General features: G+C 43.1%; 1 protein-coding gene and 2 long non-coding RNA genes across 4 annotated transcripts; all 3 read right to left on the bottom strand.

Annotated features, from left to right (window-relative positions):
• Positions 1-234: 234 nt before the first annotated feature.
• Positions 235-2,717, bottom strand: LOC123993923 (uncharacterized protein K02A2.6-like; the record flags this gene model as incomplete). The annotated part of the gene is made up of 1 exon (XM_046296404.1): positions 235-2,717. A coding segment is annotated over exon 1 (2,175 nt), but the record flags the coding sequence as incomplete, so codon positions are not given.
• A 4,535-nt stretch (positions 2,718-7,252) lies between these two features.
• LOC123992436 lies at positions 7,253-10,102 on the bottom strand. The gene is made up of 6 exons (XR_006831248.1): positions 9,875-10,102; positions 8,969-9,062; positions 8,716-8,822; positions 8,576-8,619; positions 8,053-8,158; positions 7,253-7,554 (listed from the first exon to the last, which is right to left on the bottom strand). It is a non-coding gene; the product is annotated as an uncharacterized LOC123992436 (long non-coding RNA).
• Positions 10,103-12,157: 2,055 nt separating this feature from the next.
• LOC123993924 lies at positions 12,158-20,680 on the bottom strand. Of its 2 annotated transcripts, XR_006831532.1 has the most exons (7): positions 20,494-20,680; positions 19,400-19,489; positions 19,168-19,262; positions 16,448-16,494; positions 16,126-16,245; positions 12,762-12,905; positions 12,158-12,468 (listed from the first exon to the last, which is right to left on the bottom strand). It is a non-coding gene; the product is annotated as an uncharacterized LOC123993924 (long non-coding RNA). The 2 variants fall into 2 exon arrangements; XR_006831533.1 differs by lacking the exon at positions 16,448-16,494.
• Positions 20,681-23,278: the final 2,598 nt, after the last annotated feature.

A 23,278-nucleotide genomic window follows, 5' to 3' on the forward strand; every position in this document is an offset into this window, starting at 1 on the left:
CTGTCCTGTTTGGAGATGGCGCTCCCGGCCACCGGAGAGCATCTTGGCTTGTTTGTTCAGCACTTCATTACGCCTATTTGGCTTCATGATGTCCAGCTGTGTGCTGAGAGGCCTCCCGAACATCAGTGCGGCTGGGCTTTCATTTGTTGTGGCATGTGGGGTGTTTCGGTAGGAGGCCAGGAACTTGGCCAGTTTTGTTTGCAAAGTCCCTTCATCTCGTTTTGCTGCACGGAGTCCTTGCTTTAGAGTTTGCACAAAGCGTTCTGCCAGCCCATTGGTGGCAGGGTGGTACGGAGCTGAAGTTGAGTGTTTGATTCCATTTACTGACATGAATCTTGTAAACTCGTCACTTACAAAAGCTTGCGCATTGTCACTTACCAGCTGCAGTGGCAAACCGAAGCATGCAAACGTTGTTCTGAGACACTCTATCGTCTGAGCTGAGGTGGAGGAGTCAGTGCAAAACACCTCTGGCCATTTGGAATGGGCATCCACTATAACCAGAAACATGTGCTTTTCAAACGGACCAGCGTAGTCCACATGAATTCTCTGCCATGGCTCTGCGGGCCATTCCCATGGGTGGACTGGGACAGGAGCAGGCATGTGAAGGGTTTCCAAACATCCACTACAGTTCTTTGCCATATTTTCTATCTGTTGGTCCAGACCTGGCCACCAGAAGTGGCTCCTTGCGAGCAGCTTCATTTTGACAATTCCAACATGACCTTCATGTAGTTGATGCAAGACTCGATGTTGGCATTTCTGGGGTATCATGACTCTCATTCCCCACATCAAACATCCCTGGTACGTTGTAATTTCGTTTCTCCGCTGGAAATACGGAGTCAGCTCCTTTCTGCCAGTAGCTGGCCATCCTGACATGGTGTAGGTGTACACTTTTGACAAGGTCACATCTTTCCTTGTCTCATGTTTGATAACTGTGCTTGTGACCGGTAGTGCCTCGAGCTGAGCGGTATGGAACATGTCCACTGCATCCACCATCCTTTGCCTTTCTCTTGTACATGGCAGTCTTGATAATCCATCTGCATTTGTGTGGAGGGATGACGGCTTAAACTCAATGTCATACATATGACTGGCAAGGAACAGGGCATATCGCTGTAACCTGGCTGCTGTCATTGCCGGAATGCCTTTCTTTGGACTGAAAATGGAAAGCAACGGCTGGTGATCTGTAACCAGTGTGAAACGCTTGCCATATAGGTATGCGTGGAATTTCTTGACGCCCCACACTAGTGCCAGTGCTTCTTTGTCAATTTGTGAGTAGTTTTTCTCTGCATCATTCAATGTTCGTGATGCAAATGCAACTGGCCTCTCTGACCCATCTTTCAGTGTGTGTGAAAGGACTGCCCCTAATCCATAAGGGGACGCATCACAAGCCAACTTCACTGGCATTTCAGGGTCGTAATGCATCAGGACCTGTTCAGATGTTATGAGCCGTTTTGCCTCCAGAAATGCATTTTCACATTGCTCTGTCCACCGCCATGTCCTATTCTTTTCCAGGAGCTGATTTAGAGGCTGGAGTACTGCTGAAAGGTTTGGGAGGAATCTTCTGTAGTAATTGATCAGTCCCGTGAAAGATCTCACTTCTGTGATATTTTGTGGTCGTGGTGCCTGTACCACTGCCTCGATTTTGTCCTGTGTTTTGTGCAATCCATTACAGTCAATCTCATGTCCACAGAAGACAATCTTGTCTTTGAAGAACTCACACTTCTTTAAGTTTGCCTGTAGACCATACTCTTTCAGTCTTTTCAGGACCTCTTCCAGGTTAGCCAGGTGCTCTTTGTCGGTGCGTCCTGTTATGATCATGTCATCCAGGATACACTGGGTTCCTGGGATTCCTTGCAAAATCTGGTCAATAGTTCGTTGCCAAATGGCTGGGGCTGATGCAATGCCAAACACCAGGCGGTTATACCTGTATAGACCTTTGTGTGTGTTTATTGTCAGGTACTGTTTGGAACTCTCTTCAACCGGTAGCTGCAGGTAAGCCTGTTTCAGATCGATTTTACTGAAGTGTTTCCCACCAGCTAGTGCAGCAAAGATGTCATCTAGGCGTGGTAGGGGGTATTGGTCCACATGCAACATTGGATTCACAGTTACCTTGAAGTCCCCACACATTCTAACAGACCCGTCTTTCTTCACAATAGGAACTATGGGTGTGGCCCATTCGCTTCTGTCCACTTTCGTCAGGATCCCTGTATCCTGCAAGCGATCGATTTCCGCTTCCACCTTTGGTCTCAGGGAGTATGGAACAGATCTGGCTTTGCAGAATTTTGGGGTTGCATCATCTCTTAGTACAAGTTTTGCTGTGAAGCCTTTTACTGTTCCCATCTGATCACTGAAAACTGTATTGTATTTATTCAATGTAAGTTGCCCAGTTTTCTTGCGTGTCATCAAACACATCTATTTTCCCGATGCTAACCATTCTCTTTACCTCCGGCTCCACGGGTCTTTGATCTGCCGCCTCGTTCTCGTCAGCTCTCCCCTCGTCCTCACTGCTTGCTAGCTGTTGTGCTAAAGAGTCAAAATCTTCCTCTCTTCCTACGAACTCCATCTGTATTCGTGATGCACACTGCAGGTAATCATCCTCGTCGCCATTGTAGTGTCTTAACACTTAGTACTTATTTATGTAATAAGAAAGACTCTGAATACAAGCAATTGAACTGGAGCTTCACATTTACTCAAACAGGTTAGTACCAGAATAACATAGAACAATACTGTGCATGACCAAGGGCGCTTCATCCTTAAAGGGGACATCAGTAATTAACAGAACATAACAACAACCACAATCCGCAAGGCGCAAATAGCTAATTGAGAGAGCAGCAGTGTGATTCACATCAATGCGCAATGTAGATATCAATAATAAGTTATATCCGTATCGCCGTAGACTACACTGCTGTTATCCTTACCTCCAAGCATTTGTTCAAGTTGGATAATCTTTCGATGCCGACAGCAGTCGTACCATTGGAAGACATTGCTTGGACTGTAGCCTACAAAAGACTATTCCTGCTATTCTCCCGCGATCCATTAAACATATTTGGAGTGTCATCATAGTGTTATCTGATTTGTGGTCAGACTTGCTCAGGTGGAACAAATTTAAACGTGCGCCTTTTTTCAATGCTGATTTGAAAATCAACGAGAAAACAGTGTCAAGATTGTTTTTGCAAACCTTTCTGAATTTAAAAGTAATTCTCGAAGTAAGCATCTAGTTTTTCAAAAGTATCTGTAATCTGATTGCAATATTTTTGCTGGTAATGTACCGGATTACAGTTAACGTTTTATTTGATTTGATCCCTTACATGTAACATCAAGGTCAAAGAAAGACCAACAATACAAATAAAAGGCTGACTAAAGAGATCACGAAACTTAAAGCCATTTTGGAAAAAGGAAAAATACAACAGATTCTAACACATTAAGGGAAATTCCAAATCTCCTAACTGAAAAGTGAATGCCATGCTGAAACATCCTCCTGTCCATCCATCCATTAGAAGAAACCTTCTGTTGCACTCATCATTGGTTGAAAACATTAGAACTAAATATCGTAACACCAGAAAAGAAAAGGAGAGGCAGATGATTGCAAGAGTAAATATTAGGAACATAGTGAAGAAGTACCTAATGCAGAGGCTCGCCCAGACTACTCTAGGTTTTTCAAAGGAGAGGGCAGGATTGGATGGATATATTTGTACCTTTGTGTGGATGAAGAGAATCTGGGCAACGGCTGAATCCAAAAAGGGATGATGTGAGTCACATGACTACAGGGAGGAAACTAACTGTCACGCCAAACAAACAGAAGATGCAAAAAAGGATGCTGACAGACAATGAAGAATCTACACAGGAAGTTCCTATCAGAAAGTCAAGACTCTATCTCGATTGAGTCTCCAATATCAACTCTAGAAGCTGCTGAGGCTCCAATATCAACTCTAGAAGCTGCTGAGGCTCCAAAATCAACTCTAGAAGCTGCTGAGGCTCCAATATCAACTCTAGAAGCTGCTGAGGCTCCAAGATCAACTCTAGAAGCTGCCGAGGTGCCAAGATCTGTGTGCACCATTGAAACGCTGTGGCGACCAGAGGCCTTTCACTCTCAGCATATTGGTCATTAGTGTGAGGTGTCCTACGACAATGAGCAATACCCAGGAATCATAACAGATGTGGAGAAGGATAACATCCAGGTCAAGTGCATGCACCGTAATGGAATAAACTAATCATTCTGGCCAAGCCCACATGACGGCACTTATTAAAGGTTCATGTATCCTTATATGTATAACATATTTTATAAACTTTTTGAAGAACAATTTTATTAAGCGTGAACCGTGAGCCCAGAATTATTAAGAGCAAAATGAGTAGGGCTGTTTATCATAAAATGCCTGATCAGTGTTATTAAACTTGAAATAACAATGATTTTCAAAACAATCTAATTGTTTTACATCTTGCTTTGTTTTTCTAATGCAATACTCGTGTTTTAATAATCTCTTTTTCAGTTGTTTAACAAACTTAGGTTGACAATGTTTTAAAAAGACAAGGAAGTAAATTGAAAATGAAATAAAACACTTATTTTTTTAACATTTCACAGATTTCAAAGTTCATAAAATCTTTAATTGTTTAAATATTTTGCTCATTACTGGTGTTAGTTCCACCCTGTTATTGCTTTCCACCCTGTTATGCTTCATTCCACCCTGTTAAGTCAGTGTTTTAAAAATCATAATTGAACAATTCCATCAACTGTTATGTATATCTTTGTGGTAACTTGTAGAGCTACATTTACATTCACCTTATGACATCCAGTGGAACAGCCACTTTACAATAGTGCATCTAAATCTTTTAAGGGGGGGGGGGTGAGAAGGATTACTTTATCCTATCCTAGGTATTCCTTAAAGAGGTGGGGTTTCAGGTGTTTCCGGAAGGTGGTGATTGACTCCGCTGTCCTGGCGTCGTGAGGGAGTTTGTTCCACCATTGGGGGGGCCAGAGCAGCGAACAGTTTTGACTGGGCTGAGCGGGAACTGTACTTCCTCAGTGGTAGGGAGGCGAGCAGGCCAGAGGTGGATGAACGCAGTGCCCTTGTTTGGGTGTAGGGCCTGATCAGAGCCTGGAGGTACTGAGGTGCCGTTCCCCTCACAGCTCCGTAGGCAAGCACCATGGTCTTGTAGTGGATGCGAGCTTCAACTGGAAGCCAGTGGAGAGAGCGGAGGAGCGGGGTGACGTGAGAGAACTTGGGAAGGTTGAACACCAGACGGGCTGCGGCGTTCTGGATGAGTTGTAGGGGTTTAATGGCACAGGCAGGGAGCCCAGCCAACAGCGAGTTGCAGTAATCCAGACGGGAGATGACAAGTGCCTGGATTAGGACCTGCGCCGCTTCCTGTGTGAGGCAGGGTCGTACTCTGCGGATGTTGTAGAGCATGAACCTACAGGAACGGGCCACCGCCTTGATGTTAGTTGAGAACGACAGGGTGTTGTCCAGGATCACGCCAAGGTTCTTAGCGCTCTGGGAGGAGGACACAATGGAGTTGTCAACTGTGATGGCGAGATCATGGAACGGGCAGTCCTTCCCCGGGAGGAAGAGCAGCTCCGTCTTGCCGAGGTTCAGCTAGATGGGATCAATTACAAATGCAAAAATGTTGACCAAATTCTGTTGTTATTCACTCTTATTAAGAAGAATGTGGCGCAAATGAAGCTTTGGTTCTGAAAATAACACACGTTTCTCTCAATAATCATTGATTTAGTTGCTAGTTAAATAACTTGCCTAGTTAAATACATTTTTTTCAAATATATAATTATTTGAAGGAAGTAAATTAAAGTAATAGAGTAAGGCACATTTGATGTCTTAGAACATCTAAATCTATGTATATACATGCATTGATAGCACTTTCAGACAGTTATGTGTTTGTCCCTAACAGGTGGAAATATTCCATGGTCCATGTGTGAACAACATGCCCATATTTATTAGGATTTAAGTGCCTGAGCTTCTTCTGAAAGTCAAACATGTCTTTTTTCTTATCGAATTCAAAACAAATGAAAAATATACTTTTTTTCACAAAATGTATGTGGTCCAAAAGGCACCGCAACGTAGGAATGACCCACCACCAAAGCACTCTTGGTGTTTTTATCAGGAACCAAGGTAAGACCCAGATACAGACGGTCGAAGTAACAATGTTTATTACGACCACAGGGCAGACAAACGACAGGTCAAGGCAGGCAGAGGTTGGTAATCCAGAGGTGGGGCAAAGGTACAGGACGGCAGGCAGGCTCAGGGTCAGGGTCAGGTCAGGCAGAGGTTGGTAATCCAGAGGTGGGGCAAAGGTACAGGACGGCAGGCAGGCTCAGGGTCAGGGTCAGGTCAGGCAAAGGTTGGTAATCCAGAGGTGGGGCAAAGGTACAGGACGGCAGGCAGGCTCAGGGTCAGGGTCAGGTCAGGCAGAGGTTGGTAATCCAGAGGTGGGGCAAAGGTACAGGACGGCAGGCAGGCTCAGGTTCAGGGTCAGGTCAGGCAGAGGTTGGTAATCCAGAGGTGGGGCAAAGGTACAGGACGGCAGGCAGGGTCAGGGTCAGGTCAGGCAGAGGTTGATAATCCAGAGGTGGGGCAAATGTACAGGACGGCAGGCAGGCTCAGGGTCAGGGTCAGGTCAGGCAGAGGTTGGTAATCCAGAGGTGGGGCAAAGGTACAGGACGGCAGGCAGGCTCAGGGTCAGGGTCAGGTCAGGCAGAGGTTGGTAATCCAGAGGTGGGGCAAAGGTACAGGACGGCAGGCAGGCTCAGGGTCAGGGTCAGGTCAGGCAGAGGTTGGTAATCCAGAGGTGGGGCAAAGGTACAGGACAGCAGGCAGGCTCAGGGTCAGGGTCAGGTCAGGCAGAGGTTGGTAATCCAGAGGTGGGGCAAAGGTACAGGACGGCAGGCAGGCTCAGGTTCAGGGTCAGGTCAGGCAGAGGATGGTAATCCAGAGGTGGGGCAAAGGTACAGGACGGCAGGCAGGGTCAGGGTCAGGTCAGGCAGAGGTTGGTAATCCAGAGGTGGGGCAAAGGTACAGGACGGCAGGCAGGCTCAGGGTCAGGGTCAGGTCAGGCAGAGGTTGGTAATCCAGAGGTGGGGCAAAGGTACAGGACGGCAGGCAGGCTCAGGGTCAGGGTCAGGTCAGGCAGAGGTTGGTAATCCAGAGGTGGGGCAAAGGTACAGGACGGCAGGCAGGGTCAGGGTCAGGGTCAGGCAGAGGTTGGTAATCCAGAGGTGGGGCAAAGGTACAGGACGGCAGGCAGGCTCAGGGTCAGGGTCAGGTCAGGCAGAGGTTGGTAATCCAGAGGTGGGGCAATGGTACAGGACGGCAGGCAGGCTCAGGGTCAGGGGCAGGCAGAGTGGTCGGGCAGGCGGGCTCGGAGATGGGACAGGCAAGGGTCAAAATCAGGAGGGCGAGAAAAAGAGAGACTGGGGAGAAGCAGTAGATGAGACAAAAAATGCTGGCAGGCTTGACAAGCAAGACGAACTGGCAACAGACAGACAGAACACAGGTATAAATACACGGGGGATGATGGGGAAGAGAGGCAACACCTGATGGGCAACACCTGGAGGGGGTGGAGACAATCACAAAGACAGATGAAACAGATCAGTGTGTGATGGTTTTATACATATTATTATCAGAAAATGCTGTAAAAAGCAGCCTTTTCCTTCACTTCATCTCTTCTTCCAGGGATAATGGAGCTCTTTATCCCTGATGTGTTTTGACTGCTGAAGCAACAGGACTGAACGGGGTAGAAGCCCTCACGACATGACAGCTGCTTATGTCTAACTGAGATTGACTCCATGCATATATTAAACACCACCACAGTTTTATCTCCATTTTAGATCTATGATAGGTCAGTCGTAACATGATGGTGTGCTTTCTGAGAGGTATCATGTCATTTAGCGGTAGCTGTGAATACACATTTGGTGATTCTTGTGTTCATTAATGTTGCTGCTCTGTGTGCCTCCATGCTGTTTAAGATATAACTAGACACCTTGCTTGATTGAAGGTATGGTTGTGCTTTTGTGCAACCATACCTTCAACTATAGTGAAACCCTACCATCATCAAAGTAGCTGGTGTTGAGGTGAATGCTGTGAGGAAGAGCCTTCGTTATGAGGTCGAGCTGCCTGGACACAGTCTGGAGATGGTTCTATTGCGATGGAGCCTAGGGGCGGCAGGGTAGCCTAGTGGTTAGAGCGTTGGACTAGTAACCGGAAGGTTGCATGTTCAAATCCCAGAGCTGACAAGGTACAAATCTGTCGTTCTGCCCCTGAACAGGCAGTTAACCCACTGTTCCTTGGCCGTCATTGAAAATAAGAATTTGTTCTTAAAATAAAATAAAATGATGAGGTATATTCACAGCAGCCACCCCAGTCTGAAATGGGACCACTGCTGTTGTGAGTTGGTTAGAAGAAATTAAAGGTAAAGTGATAACAGTATGTAATATGTTCACATGGGCAATTGATAAGATTTTGAAATCTAAATATAATATATAATATTTATATAATCTATAATATTTGAGACATACTAGTAGACAGAATACTTTCTAGTAGGCTATTTGAATTCCACTAGGTTTACTCACTGCTGTTTTCAAGCATGGTTGACTCCATATGGTTGTTCTGAATTCTAAAAAGAAAAAAAGTAGAACTTGGTATAAAACATTAGTTCATTCATACATTTTTGGTTAATTCCAGTCATAAAACAAATACACAGACAACTCACATGGCTGGGATGTTAAATGGAGTACACCTCCTCCGAGGAAAGTGCAGATTTTCATAATACACTTCTATATTGAAAGCAAATGGGTTTTCTTCACATTGTTGTGAGATCTAGAAAAATAGTCATAGCAGCTATTTGATGTTACAGAAAATATAAGCTAATTGATTTACACATTCAATTAATTTGTTATTGTAACATTTGAAATTCAGTGATAAGTAGTTGGACAGTTCAGTAGTTTAGTAGTTGAAATCAATACAGTTAGAGGTTGGTGAGGATGCCGTTCATCACAATTCTCAACCTCAGAGGGGCTTGACGCCTGGATTCTCCTCATTCTGAGCCTCACTCTGGGTCTGCAACATCACAAAATGCATTCATAACTTTAATAACCACTGTACTGAATGAAACATAATAAAGTGAAGAAGTTCATTTTCTTTATCATATAGTTAAATTGTTGTAGTTTACTCAATGGATATTGTAGTAGGTCTGCATGTGCTACCCTCGCCAAAACAGACTTTGACTGTCGTCTCCGAGGCTGTTTCCTGTGCCATGCCCTGAGGGATGAATGATCCCTATAGTCTAAAATTTGGTCAAATCTCCCGTCTACACTATTGTGCAAAATTACCAAATATCTTGTAAAATTATAGCAAAAATGATATACAGTTACGTAATTATATTGCACTTGTTGAGTAGCATAGCACACACAATATGTTGTTGACCTCTATCTTGCCAAAAATCTACACGCATGTATGCACATATTCTGTTTAATGTAGATCAACATTCTTCATTTCCATATGTATAGAGAAATAAAAAAAATTGAGTTTTAAACACGAAACACTATCTTTTCGGCATCAAAATGTTTTATCGCCATGTTTGCAGTCGTTGTGGATGAAGAAAGGTTCCGCCCACTAACCTACGTAAGTACTGCGACTGTACGTTTTCCGCCACTATGCCTCATTTACTTAATTTTAATTCTTTGTATTAGTTTTTAGTAACTAAAGAATAAACTGTGTATTTTTTGAAGAAATGTCAGTATTTTGAATATTTAAGATGAAACCGATTGAAACTGATTGAAACCATGCAATACATCCGTTTCCTCGCCGTGGGGTTGTTCCCGTCTGAAAACTTAGTCTCATTGACATGAATCCTTGTATAAGTTACTTACTGTGCCAAATGTTGTTCATTGTCCAATTCCAAAGTCAGATAAAGGCTTAATATGCTGTCAGGGAGCTGTTGAAAAAGTATTCTTCCAACTAAAACCTGTTTTAGTGTCCTCCTTCAAAGATCGATAAATAAAAACCCGGAAGGCATGTTCAAAGGCCTACATAGGTAATACTGCACTAATGAACTCTTACCAAAAATATGTTCTGGTTTTATAACATAGACTGTACTCTGTGCGATGCTCCTTAGTTCCCATTCGTGTAATGATTGAGTTAAATCTGTTATTTTACAAGAGGAAATGAAACTTGTTCAGAAGTAAACCACTATGGTCAGCATTATTGAGAAACAAACGGGTTTTAGCCTTACTTTATTTAAAATAAACTGGGTTGTATAGACTATGATTGTGGGAGCAGAGGAGAACTGTGGATCCACTAACATTTTGCTGATCATCATTAATTGTTTCATTTGACTTGATTGGTAAGACTTCACGTATTTGTTATAATGTCAATAAGAAGCCATGGGAAACTATTCATATTAAGTTAACATACATAACTAACTCCAACTCCAACCTTGGCAGGAACTACTTGTCAAGCCTTATGTGACCATTCTTGTTCTCGCCACTCTTGAAGTCAAATGAAAAATGGCACAGCACAGTGGTGGTCTAACGAACATGCTCACGCTCAAAATCACTCAAAAGCTAAATAAAGACACAGGTTTAGCGTGAGAGGCTCCCCTCCTTTCCACTGAAGTTGTACTCTAGACCCACACTGACATTGCATTATGCCCGAGTCTGCTATTTCACAATCGTCTGATGTGTAATGCAGTATGCTAGCCTAGGTACCAATCTGTTTAGCGAACATTCTACTCCTTTGTATTCAGTGTCATATGCTGTATGTTAGTTGCAAAGAGAGGAATGATAGCTAAACAGACTGGTACCCAGAATAGCTACAGTTGAAGTTGGAAGTTTACATACACTTAGATTGGAGTTATTAAAACTCGTTTTTCAACCACTCCACAAATTTCTTGTTAACTATAGTTTTGGCAAGTCGGTTAGGACATCTACTTTGTGCACAATCATTTTTCCAACAATTGTTTACAGGCAGATTTCATTTATAATTCACTGCATCACAATTCCAGTGGGTCAGAAGTTTACATACACTAAGTTGACTGTTCCTTTAAACAGCTTGGAAAATTCCAGAAAATGATGTCATGGCTTTAGATGCTTCTGATAGGCTAATTGACATAATTTGAGTCAATTGGAGGTGTACCTGTGGATGTAGTTCAAGGCCTACCTTCCAACTTGCTTGACATCATGGGAAAATCAAAAGAAATCAGCCAAGACCTCAGAAAAAAATTGTAGACCTCCATAAGTCTGGTTCATCCTTGGGAGCAATTTCCAAGCACCTGAAGGTACTACGTTCATCTGTACAAACAATAGTACGCAAGTATAAACACCATGGGACAACGCAGCCGTCATACCGCTCAGGAAGGAGACGCGTTCTGTCTCCCAGAGATGAATGTACTTTGGTGTGAAAAGTGCAAATCAATCCCAGAACAACAGCAAAGGACCTTGTGAAGATGCTGGAGGAAACAGGTACAAAAGTATCTATGTCCACAGTAAAACGAGTCCTATAATCGACATAACCTGAAAGGCTGCTTAGCAAGGAAGAACCACTGACCCCTAGCATACTTCAAAAGTTGTGGCAAAATGGCTTAAGGACAACAAAGTCAAGGTATTGGAGTGGCCATCACAAAGCCCTTACCTCAATCCCATAGAAAATGTGTGGGCAGAACTGATAAGTGTGTGTGAGCAAGGAGGCCTACAAACCTGACTCAGTTACACCAGCTCTGTCAGGAGGAATGGGCCAAAGTTCACCTAACTTATTGTGGGAAGCTACCCGAAACATTTGACGCAAGTTAAACAATTTAAAGGCAAATACTAATTGAATGTATGTAAACTTCTGACCCACTGAGAATGTGATGAAAGAAATAAAAGCTGAAATAAATTCTCTATTATTCTGACATTTCACATTCTTAAAATAAAGTAGTGATCCTAACTGACCTAAGACAGGGTATTTTTTACTAGGACTAAATGTCAGGAATTGAAAAACTGAGTTTAAATGTATTTGTCTCAAGTGTATGTAAACTTCAACTGTATATGCTGTTAACTGTTTACTTATGAATAAACATCATGTTTGGCAAGAGTTATTAGGGGTGGTGAGTAAAATGATCAAATTACTTTACAGATCTACTGACAGCTATTCCTATGAACCAGAGGGACAAAACATTCACATTTTTGTTTTTTATTAACTTACAATAGTTGATTAATAATGATTTACAGGAACGTTACAAACTGTACAATACAACACAGGAGCTGGAAGCAAAGCAAACAGGAAGGTTACAGTATGTGTTTGCTAAGGTCAAATGTTTAACTTATTGACCCCCTTTGCTGATTTTGCTGTCTGTGATGTTACGTTATGCTGATGCTCAGACAACATCATGCCACTTTAGCTCAGTATTCCTCCCAATCCTGTTTGTCATCGTCCACCGTGTTCGATTCTTGATACCAACGCTCGATCAGTCCTGAGGGCTCCATATCTAACAAGACATGCAACCAGACATACAGTAGCAGGTTGGCTTTAGTTATTTGTTCTCTGGACAGCGTCAAAGCTAATGAAAATGCAGTGTTTAGCTACATATATTGCTTGACATAATTTGGACTGATTGCTCAGTGGACCATTTGGCTTCTCTGTATTGGATTGTATAACAGCACAAATGATTAAGTCATTTGGTTTACTATATGTTTAGATATTTCAGGCGTCATTCGTAGTAACAGTTATAGTTCAACGATTGTTTATTTTGGGCACAGATATTGTTGTGGCTGTATGTACCTTGTTGTAGTGAGCCATGCCCTTGACGTTGAGTGAGATGGTTGTTCACAGTAGGATGTATATGAGGTAGATGCACATGATGAGAAGGTCTTGGAGTGAAGTTTGGAAAGGATTGTTCTTCTACGGCCACCAGATCCACTATTTCTGGAGGGGAGATGAAAAGCTTGATGATCAAACACAAATCTGGTACAGCATAATACCTTCTCATATAAACTATGTTAACTACATTTAAGAAGAATGCATAGGAAATAGTGCAGACCTTGGGAAAAAATAGTTTTTGGGGGGTCAATCATGCGTGATCAAATGCTCCACATTTACCATGACATACAACTGCTTTAGTTATTTGTACTGCAGTCTGGACAGCTCCAACACCTGAAGATGAAAAGCATAGCTAAATACACTCAATGGCCAGTTTATTAGGTACACCCATATAGTACTGGGTCCAAAACAGCCGGAATTATTCGGGGCATGGATTATACAAAATGTCGGAAATGTTGTTGCTCAATTGGTATCAAAGGCCCTAACATGTACCAGGAAAACATTCCCCACACCAGTACACCACCAGCCTGTACCAGGCAGGATAGATCCATGGACTCATGCTGCTTATGCCAAATCCTGACTGTCATCATGACGCAACAGGAACCGAGATTCGTCGGATCAGGCGATGTTTTCCCACTCCTCTATTATCCAGCGTTGGTCATCGCTTGTCCACTGGAGCCGCTTCTTCTTGTTTTTAGCTGATAGGAGTGAAACCCGGTGTGGTCGTCTGCTGCAATAGCCCATCCGTAACAAGGATCAAAAAGTTGTGTTCTGAGATGCCATTCTGCTTACCACTGTTGTACTACCCCGTTATTTGTCTGTTTGTGGCCCGCATGGCCTTGCCATTCTCCTTTGACCTCTCTCATCAACAAGCTGTTTTTGCCCACAGGACTGCCGCTGACTGGATGGTGTTTGTTGCACCATTCTCTGTAAACCCTAGACACTATGGTGTGTGAAGCCCAGGAGGCCAGCCGTTTGAGATACTGGCCACCGGTGCACTTGGCACCGACGATCATACAACACTCTAGCTCAAAGTTGCTTAGTTCACTTATTTTGTCCATTCTATTGAACAGTGTCTGAATTCCTCGACGCCTGTCTGTCTGCTTTATATAGCAAGCGGTGGCCACGTGAGTCACTGTGTGTAGGAGCGTTCAATTTTCATGACCGTGGTGGTGTACCTAATAAACTGGCTGTGAATGTACAGTACCAGTCAAAAGTTTGGACACATCTACTCATTCAAGGGTTTTATTTATTTAGACTATTTTCTACATTGTAGAATAATAGTCAAGAAATCAAAACTATGAAATAACACATTTGGAATCATGTAGTAACAAAAAAAATAAAAAGAGTTAAACAAATCAATACGTTTTATATTTGACATTCTTCAAAGTAGCTACCCTTTGCCTTTTTTGTCAGCTTGGCACGCTCTTGGCATTCTCTCAACCATTCCCACATATGCTGAGCACTTATTGGCTGACTCTGCGGTCCAACTCATCCCAAACCATCTCAATTGGGTTGAGGTCGGTTGATTGTGGAGGCCAGGTCATCTGATGCAGCACTCCATCACTCTCCTTCTTGGTCAAATAGCCCATGCACAGCCTGGAGGTGTGTTGGGCCATTGTCCTGTTGAAAAACAATTGATAGCCCCACTAAGCCCAAACCGGATGGGAGGACATAGTGCTGCAGAATGCTGTGGTAGCCATGCTGGTTAAGTATGCCTTGAATTCTAAATAAATAATAGTGTCACCAGAAAAGCACCCCCACACCATAACACACCCTCCTCCTTGCTTCACGGTGGGAACCACACATGCAGAGATCATCCGTTCACCTACTCTGCGTCTCACGAAGACACGGCGGTTGGAACCATAAATCTCCAGTTTGGACTCATCAGACCAAAGGACAGATTTCCATCTATAATATATGATATAATAATATATAATAATAATATATAATATAATAATAATAAATAATATATGCCATTTAGCAGACGCTTTTATCCAAAGCGACTTACAGTCATGTACCCTGGCGTTACAAGCGCCATGCTCTACCAACTGAGCTACAGAAGGACCACATCTGTCTAATGTCCATTGCTTGGCCCAAGCAAGTCTCTTCTTATTGGTGTCCTTTAGTAGTGATTTCTTTGCAGCAATTCGACCATGAAGGCCTGATTCACGCAGTCTCCTCTGAACAGTTGATGTTGAGATGGGTCTGTTTCTTGAAACTCTGAAGCATTTATTTAGCCATTTCTGAGGCTTGTAACTAATGAACCTATCCTCTGCAGCAGAAGTATCTCTGGGTCTTCCTTTGTGGCGGTCCTCAGAGTAAGTTTCATCATAGCGCTTAATGTTTTTGCGCCTCCACTCTAAGGAACTTTTAAAGTTCTTGAAATGTTCGAGTTTGACTGACCTTCATGTCTTAAAGTAATGATTGACTGTTGTTTCTCTTTGCTTATTTGAACTGTTCTTCCAATAATATGGACTTGGTCTTTTACCAAATAGGGCTATCTTCTGTATACCACCCCTACCTTGTCACAACACAATTGATTGTCTCACATGCATTAAGAAGGAAAGAAAGTCCACAAATTAACTTTAAACAAGGCACATCTGTTAATTGAAATGCATTTCAGGTGACTACATAATGAACCAGGTGACTACCAGCAACAAACACTCAAACTGGACAGTTTTATCTCCATCTCGTCATTCAAAGACTCAGTCATAGACACTCTTACTGACAGTTGTGGCTGCTTTGTATGATATATTGTTGTCTCTACATTCTTGCCTTTATGCTGTTGACTTTTCCCAATAATGTTTGTACCATGTTTTGTGCTGCTACCATGTTGTGTTGCTACCATGTTGTGTTGTCATGCATTGCTGCCTTGCTATGTTGTTGTCTTAGGTCTCCCTTTATGTAGTGTTGTGTTGTCTCGCTTCTCCAATATTTCAAATTTTTGTAATAAAAAAATAAAAAATCCCAGCACCCGTCCCCGCGGGAGGCCTTTTGCCCTTTTTGTAGGCCGTCATTGTAAATAAGAATTTGTTCTTAACTGACTTGCCCAGTTAAATAAAGGTTCAATTAAAAGTTTTTTTTCAAATATATTTTGATATGTTTAACTCTTTTTTGGTTACTACCTGATTCAATGTGTTTTTCATAGTTTTGATGTCTTCACTACTATAGTCAAATAAAGAAAAACCCTTGAATGAGTAGGTGTGTCCAGACTTGACTGGTACTGTATATTGCGTCACATAATTCTGACAAAGATTGTTAAGTACACAGCTATTCTTCTGGCTGTACTATGTGTGCTTATTGAAGTTCCCATGCCCCTTACCTTGAGTGAGGTAGTTGTTCACACTAGGATATATATGAGTTATATGCACATGGTCAGATCGTCTTGGAGTGAAGTTTGGAAAAGATTGTTCATTTACTGCCACCAGATCTAGCATTTCTCCTGAATATGAGGGAAGATAAAATCTCAATGATCAAGCAACCTTCTCATGAATTAGATGAGGAATACCATAGTAATTTGTATCATGAATTCATAATGCAGTTCCAGGTGAAAAGAACAGTGCTTTATAAGAATCCATGTCTTGCCAAATATTTGTTTGATATATATAACATAACTGTTTCCTGATAGTAATTGGTAAACTCACCATTATTTCCAGACAGACCTCTGTCTGCTTCTGCAGGGTTGTTTGGCCTAAAAAATAAAACCTTTAAAAATACCTTTCATTTCAATATGCTTATAAAAGCAGGACCACATAGTCCTTCCTACCTGCTCACCGCTGTTTCCCTCCAAGTTGAACAAACCTCAGATCTTTTAGTTATCTGGTCATTAAAATATAATTGTAACGCTCGTCTGTGATGGAAGAAGGTGAGGACCAAAGCTCAGCGTGGTATGTGTTCATGATGTTAATATTTAATGAATCAAACTGAACACTGAAATACCAACCGACCAATCAACCAATCAACCAACCAACCAATCAATCAACCAACCAACCAACCAACCAACCAACCAACCAACCAACCAACCAACCAACACAGGATGTAGAAAACAATCACCCACAACTTAAGGGTGAAAACAGGCTACCTAAGTATGGTTCTCAATCAGGGATAATGATTGACAGCTGCCTCTGATTGAGGGACCATACCAGGCCAAACACAGAAATCCCAAATCATAGAAAAAAAAGATAGACTGCCCACCCCAACTCACGCCCTGACCATACTAAAACAAAGACAAAAAGGGTGGCTCAGTGGTTAAGGGTGCTGTACTGCAACACCAGCTGTGCCATCAGAGACTCTAGGTTCGCGCCCAGGCTCTGTCCTAACCGACTGGGAGGTCTGTGGGGCGACGCACAATTGGCCTAGCGTCGCCCGGGTTAGGGAGGGGTTGGCCGGTAGGGATGTCCCTGTCTCATCGTGCACCAGTGACACCTGTGGCGGGCCGGGTGCAGTGCGCACTAACCAAGGTTGCCAGGTGCACTGTGTTTCCTCCGACACATTGGTGCGTCTCAAATAAAACTGTGAAGGACCTCGGTGTTACTCTGGACCCTGATCTCTCTTTTGAAGAACATATCAAAGACCATTTCAAGGACAGCTTTCTTCCATCTACGTAACATTGCAAAAATCTGAAACTTTCTGTCCAAAAATCATGCAGAAAAATTAATCCATGCTTTTCTAGGTTACACTACTGCAATGCTCTACTTTCCGGCTACCCGGATAAAGCACTAAATAAACTTCAGTTAGTGCTAAATACGGCTGCGAGAATCCTGACTAGAACCAAAAAATTTGATCATATTATTCCAGTGCTAGCCTCCCTACACTGGCTTCCTGTAAAGGCAAGGGCTGATTTCAAGGTTTTATTGCTAACCTACAAAGCATTACATGGGCTTGCTCCTACCTATCTCTCTGATTTGGTCCTGCCGTACATACCTACACGTACGCTACGGTCACAAGACGCAGGCCTCCTAATTGTCCCTAGAATTTCTAAGCCAGCAGCTGGAGGCGGGGCTTTTTCCTATAGAGCTCCATTTTCATGGAATGGTCTGCCTACCCATGTAAGAGACGCAAACTTGGTCTCAACCTTTAAGTCTTTACTGAAGACTCATCTCTTCAGTGGGTCATATGATTGAGTGTAGTCTGGCCCAGGAGTGGGAAGGTGAACGGAAAGGCTCTGGAGCAACGAACCGCCCTTGCTGTCTCTGCCTGGCCGGTTCCCCTCTTTCCACTGGGATTCTCTGCCTCTAATCCTATTACAGGGGCTAAATCATTGGCTTACTGGGGCTCTTTCATACCGTCCCTGGGAGGGGTGTGTCACTTGAGTGGGTTGAGTCACTGATGTGATCTTCCTTTCTGGGTTGGCGCCCCCCCCCCCCTTGGGCGGAGCTCTTTGTGGGCTATACTCGGCCTTGTCTCAGGATGGTAAGTTGGTGGTTGAAGATATCCCTCTAGTGGTGTGGGGGCTGTGCTTTGGCAAAGTGGGTGGGGTTATATCCTTCCTGTTTGGCCCTGTCCGGGGGTGTCCTCAGATGGGGTCACAGTGTCTCCTGACCCTCCTGTCTCAGCCTCCAGTATTTATGCTGCATTAGTTTATGTGTCGGGGGGCTAGGGTCAGTTTGTTATATCTGGAGTACTTCTCCTGTCCTGTTCGGTGTCCTGTGTGAATTTAAGTGTGCTCTTTCTAATTCTCTCTTTTTCTCTTTCTTTCTCTCTCTCGGAGGACCTGAGCCCTCGGACCATGCCTCAGGACTACCTGACATGATGACTCCTTGCTGTCCCCAGTCCACCTGGCCGTGCTGCTGCTCCAGTTTCAACTGTTCTGCCTTATTATTATTGGACCACGCTGGTCATTTATGAACATTTGAACGTCTTGGCCATGTTCTGTTATAATCTCCACCCGGCACAGCCAGAAGAGGACTGGCCACCCCACATAGCCTGGTTCCTCTCTAGGTTTCTTCCTAGGTTTTGGCCTTTCTAGGGAGTTTTTCCTAGCCACCGTGCTTCTACACCTGCATTGCTTGCTGTTTGGGTTTTTAGGCTGGGTTTCTGTACAGCACTTTGAGATATCAGCTAATGTACAAAGGGCTATATAAATACATTTGATTTGATTTGATTTTCAGCTGGCTTCCGGGTTGGATGCGCACTGTGTTAAGAAGCAGTGCGGCTTGGTTGGGTTGTGTAGCGGAGGACGCATGACTTTCAACCTTCGTCTCTCCCGAGACCGTACGGGAGTTGTAGCGATGAGACAAGATAGTAGCTACTAAAACAATTGGATACCACGAAATTGGGGAGGAAACGGGGTAAAAATTAAACAACAAAAAAAACAAACAAAGACAAAACAATGGAACGTGACAATAATGTACAGACAACTCACCTGTTATGGCTTAGAAATGGAGTACATCTCCGTATTGGAAAAGACACCTCTTCTGTCACCACCACCCCATTGAAACCAAATGGGTCATCCTTACACTGCAATGAAATGTATAAAACATAACCATCTTTAGTTCAATATTTAGTTAGTGTCCTGACATTATGGTCATTCAAAGAAAGTATTTTACAAGCTTCTTTCAGTAAGTATATGATAAATCAAAGTAAAACAAACATACCAGTGCATCTCGTGAGTAATGGTAGGTGTCAGTTTCATAAACTACTACATATGAATAGGCCACTGCATTGTCCACACACTGGGTAGGGTCCTGTAATATGCCACAATGTATCCATAATTATATATAGACAATACCTGGTGTTTTTTAAAAGAAGGATCGAAGGAGTAAATAGCTATGCTTCCAATCTAACGAAAAGGTAGTAATATAACTGAGCAATAATATCATAGTATCATTCTGGAGTCTGAAGCGGTTGGTTTCACAGCATATTGCGCCACTCACAGTGTTTTTGAACTGTTACATTAAAGTCACACTGGGAAAATTAAGATAATTCACGATCGGCACCACTTCCTACTTTTGCTGTTGTTGTCCTCAATACATCCTTCTAAGAACAAATATAGTATATTTTAGTCATTATTGATTGTAATGACTAAACTGATGTTTGCAGTGCACTATACTGAACATAGTCATGTTATTATCAAGCTGCTTATTAGTGGTTTATTCAACTATGTATTGCCGCCATTACGGTAGATTTAGGTTTGAGAGGATGAGCTCCAGGGGCACCATAATGTACACCTGTGTGCCAATAATGTACAATCTAGTAGTTTAACCTATTATGCCTCATTGTTCATTCATTTAGTGACCAAAAGAATACTTCAAAATCAAAACTTTACCATTTCTTCAAGAACACTCTCGTGCGCCATTCTTTTTTGGCGGATGCAAAGGGGTGTCACTATGAAAGTGTCACTGTGACCTACGTCATCAATGCCACTACTGTAGTCTGAACTCCATACTAATTTGTCATTTGTTTCAAAAGCTGAAAAGTGTATATATATAAATAAAATGTACCTGTTTTGAATTTGGCCATAAGATAAGTGTTCGGTTGAATTAATTATTCAAGAAATGCTGAGATGACACTTGGTTTGGCTAAGGGTGAAGGTTAGGGTTAGGGCTAGGGTTAGTGGATAGTTAGTAGAAATGTTGTTGACAGTTATTGAACATCTACTGAACGTCTACAAATCGTCTACTTGAGACTATCCAAATAAAGTTTTACCAATGCTGAAAATGAAGATGGTATGTAACCATGGTTACCTTACCGTAGAATAGTGCCCTTGAATAAAACTCCACTAGTTATTGCATAGATGCCCTTTCAGTTCACACGGACTCAGTTAAACATGATTATTATCTTTCCAAATGTTGTTCAGGTTCCTTTTCTCCGGTTAAACAAAGGTTGAGATCATGAGCCTGTTGATCGAAAGATTTTCAAGACTTCCTTTTCATACTCTGAATTCCAAGGAGTGTCCAGGAACAGATACTTAAGAGGAACAGATACTTATCATGGACGTGGTTACATAATTAGATTGCTCACTGCAGAATGTATGGGCTTGTTTATACAGTAACTCTTACTTATGGTCAGAATGGGGTGGCAGGGTAGCCTAGTGGTTACACTGTTGGACCCCGAGCTAAGAGCGTCTGCTAAATGACTTAAATGTAAATGTAAATCTGTCGTTCTGCCCCTGAACAGGTAGTTAACCCACTGTTCCTAGGCTGTCATTGAAAATAAGAATGCGTTCTTAACTGACATGCCTAGTTAAATAAAGGTAAAACATTTTTTTTTAAAGAAGGCTGGCTTAAATGTATAATTTAGACTGATTGAGAGCATTGTCCACAAGCTACACTGCCTTGTCAAACCATTGCATTCCGCTTGATCATAATGGCAAAGCAGTGGGAAACTTGGTGTCTTTTAGTTTTCATGAAAAAAAAATGTAAATACTAGGAATGGGAGACACTGAGCCTGGTTGTCCCTGACGTTCTTTCTGGCCATTCTCTTTCTTACCACAAGGTGATGATCCTGCACCAGTCATTTTCTGATGGTGCACAAGTTATCTCACCAGTCAGAGAGCGGTGAACTACAACTCTCTCTCTCTCACTCCCTCTCACACATGGGGGGCTCTTCTCTCAAGGTTCCCTCTCTAACCTCGTTCGAGGATTCTCATTCTCTTTGTTTGACCACACAAGTCTATTTCCTCAACCAGTCTCTCTCTCTCTCATCTCTCTTCTCTCTTCTGTCTCTCTCCCATCGCTCTCTCTTTTGTATATATAAAATCTCCTCCAGTAGGAGCCATAATCCCATTACGATGGGTGCAGTGTAGCCGTCAAGGCAAAACAAAGGCCCCTCAAGGATGAGAGGCTCCTCTTCTTTCCCCCTGAGGCAGCACTGAGACCAAGGGGACCCACACTGACAAGTGGGTCCCTGAGCCCTTCTACCACTTTAACAGCCTCTCTGGTACAAAAAATGCAAATCTGGGGGGCAAGACCTCTTCAGCGTTTTACCAGCTGCAACAGGCCGGGAGTGCCTAGAGCCATCCTATACCATCAGGAAAAGGCTCCCAACAGATTGAGCACAATAAAAAGGACAATAGCACTTACAATTTAACTGGGATAACCACTTTCTGATAGACCTCAGTGTGTTGAACGACCCTCTCAGAACACATGATCATTTTATCATTCAGAGACAGACTAAATAACAGACTAAATACCTTTTAGAGAGCATACTTAAATTAAAAAGCGGCATGTTGTTACTCAATTGTTTACAATGGTTTTTCTCTGTGATCATGAATAATATAATATAATAATAATATATGCCATTTAGCAGACGCTTTTATCCAAAGCGAGTTACAGTCATGTGTGCATACATTCTACGTATGGGTGGTCCCAGGGATCGAACCCACTACCCTGGCGTTACAAGCACCATGCTCTACCAACTGAGCTACAGAAGGACCATAATGAAGTATTGCTCCTGCGCACTGGACCTCATACAACTATTTGTGAGATGCCTGAATCATTCTAGGCCTGCTTAAATGCTGCTACAATGGACAAACAACAAAGACAAGCTGCAGGAACCTGACATGTAGTCTAGCCTACTATCTGCCTCAGGAGAGCACGCACTCACCATGCATCAACCTATTCAGAAAATAAATGAAATTTCCACTGCAGTTCTCCGTTACTCATGCCAGGGTTACCATATGTGGTGGCATATAAAATGACATCTCGAGAGTGCAGCGTGGGCTAACAAAGGGAATAAAGTGAGCATCACACAGACTGACGCGTGCGCTTCTGTACACCCTCCGCGGCAGCATCTCTGTCTGTGAGCAGACAACCTGCCATCTCTCCATCCATGCCCCCCTGCCCCTACCCTGTGGCTCCCACTCCCTGCCTCCGAGCCCTGGGGAAAGGCCAGACAGACCAGGCATACCCCTGCCCCAGCCTGCAGGCACCTTTGTGGATCAAAGGATGCAAAGCCTTGGGGTTTCGGTGTATAGAAGTGTGCCAGATTATGCACTAGCCAAACAGATGCCCCCCACTCCCCATTCCCCTCCTCCACACCCCATCACTCCACATGTCCCTCCTCCACCCCCCATCACTCCCCATCCCTCCCTACTGTCTCCCCTCACCCCTGCACTACCCAGCTGCTGTGATTTAAATGAGGGCCCCATGAAGAAAGGAGGGCATCTGCCACATGCCCAAGAGCCTCGCCTCAGAGAAAAAGGCGTCCCTCTCATGGAGATGTCCTGTAACAAGATTAAGTCATTTGAAAGAGTAGTGGGCTAAAATGGAATGGATGGGTGCATATACGTTTGAATTGGAGCTGAAGTTTTAGGACAGGGATGGCAGCAAAAGACACCTGGGTCATGTCATCGTCATTACCCCCCAAATGATAGATTAGATATGGAGCTGCGTTAGGGCAGCTGAAAAAACAAAACAATTAGAAGATCAAAACCAAGTGTCCTGAAACCACATTTGAAGTGTGTACAGCACTGCACTGAATACTGAATTTTTTAAGTACCTGGAACAAGTTCTGTATGTATGGTAATGTTTTAT

This window comes from Oncorhynchus gorbuscha, linkage group LG13, assembly GCF_021184085.1.
Source record: "Oncorhynchus gorbuscha isolate QuinsamMale2020 ecotype Even-year linkage group LG13, OgorEven_v1.0, whole genome shotgun sequence".
Taxonomy (NCBI): domain Eukaryota; kingdom Metazoa; phylum Chordata; class Actinopteri; order Salmoniformes; family Salmonidae; genus Oncorhynchus; species Oncorhynchus gorbuscha.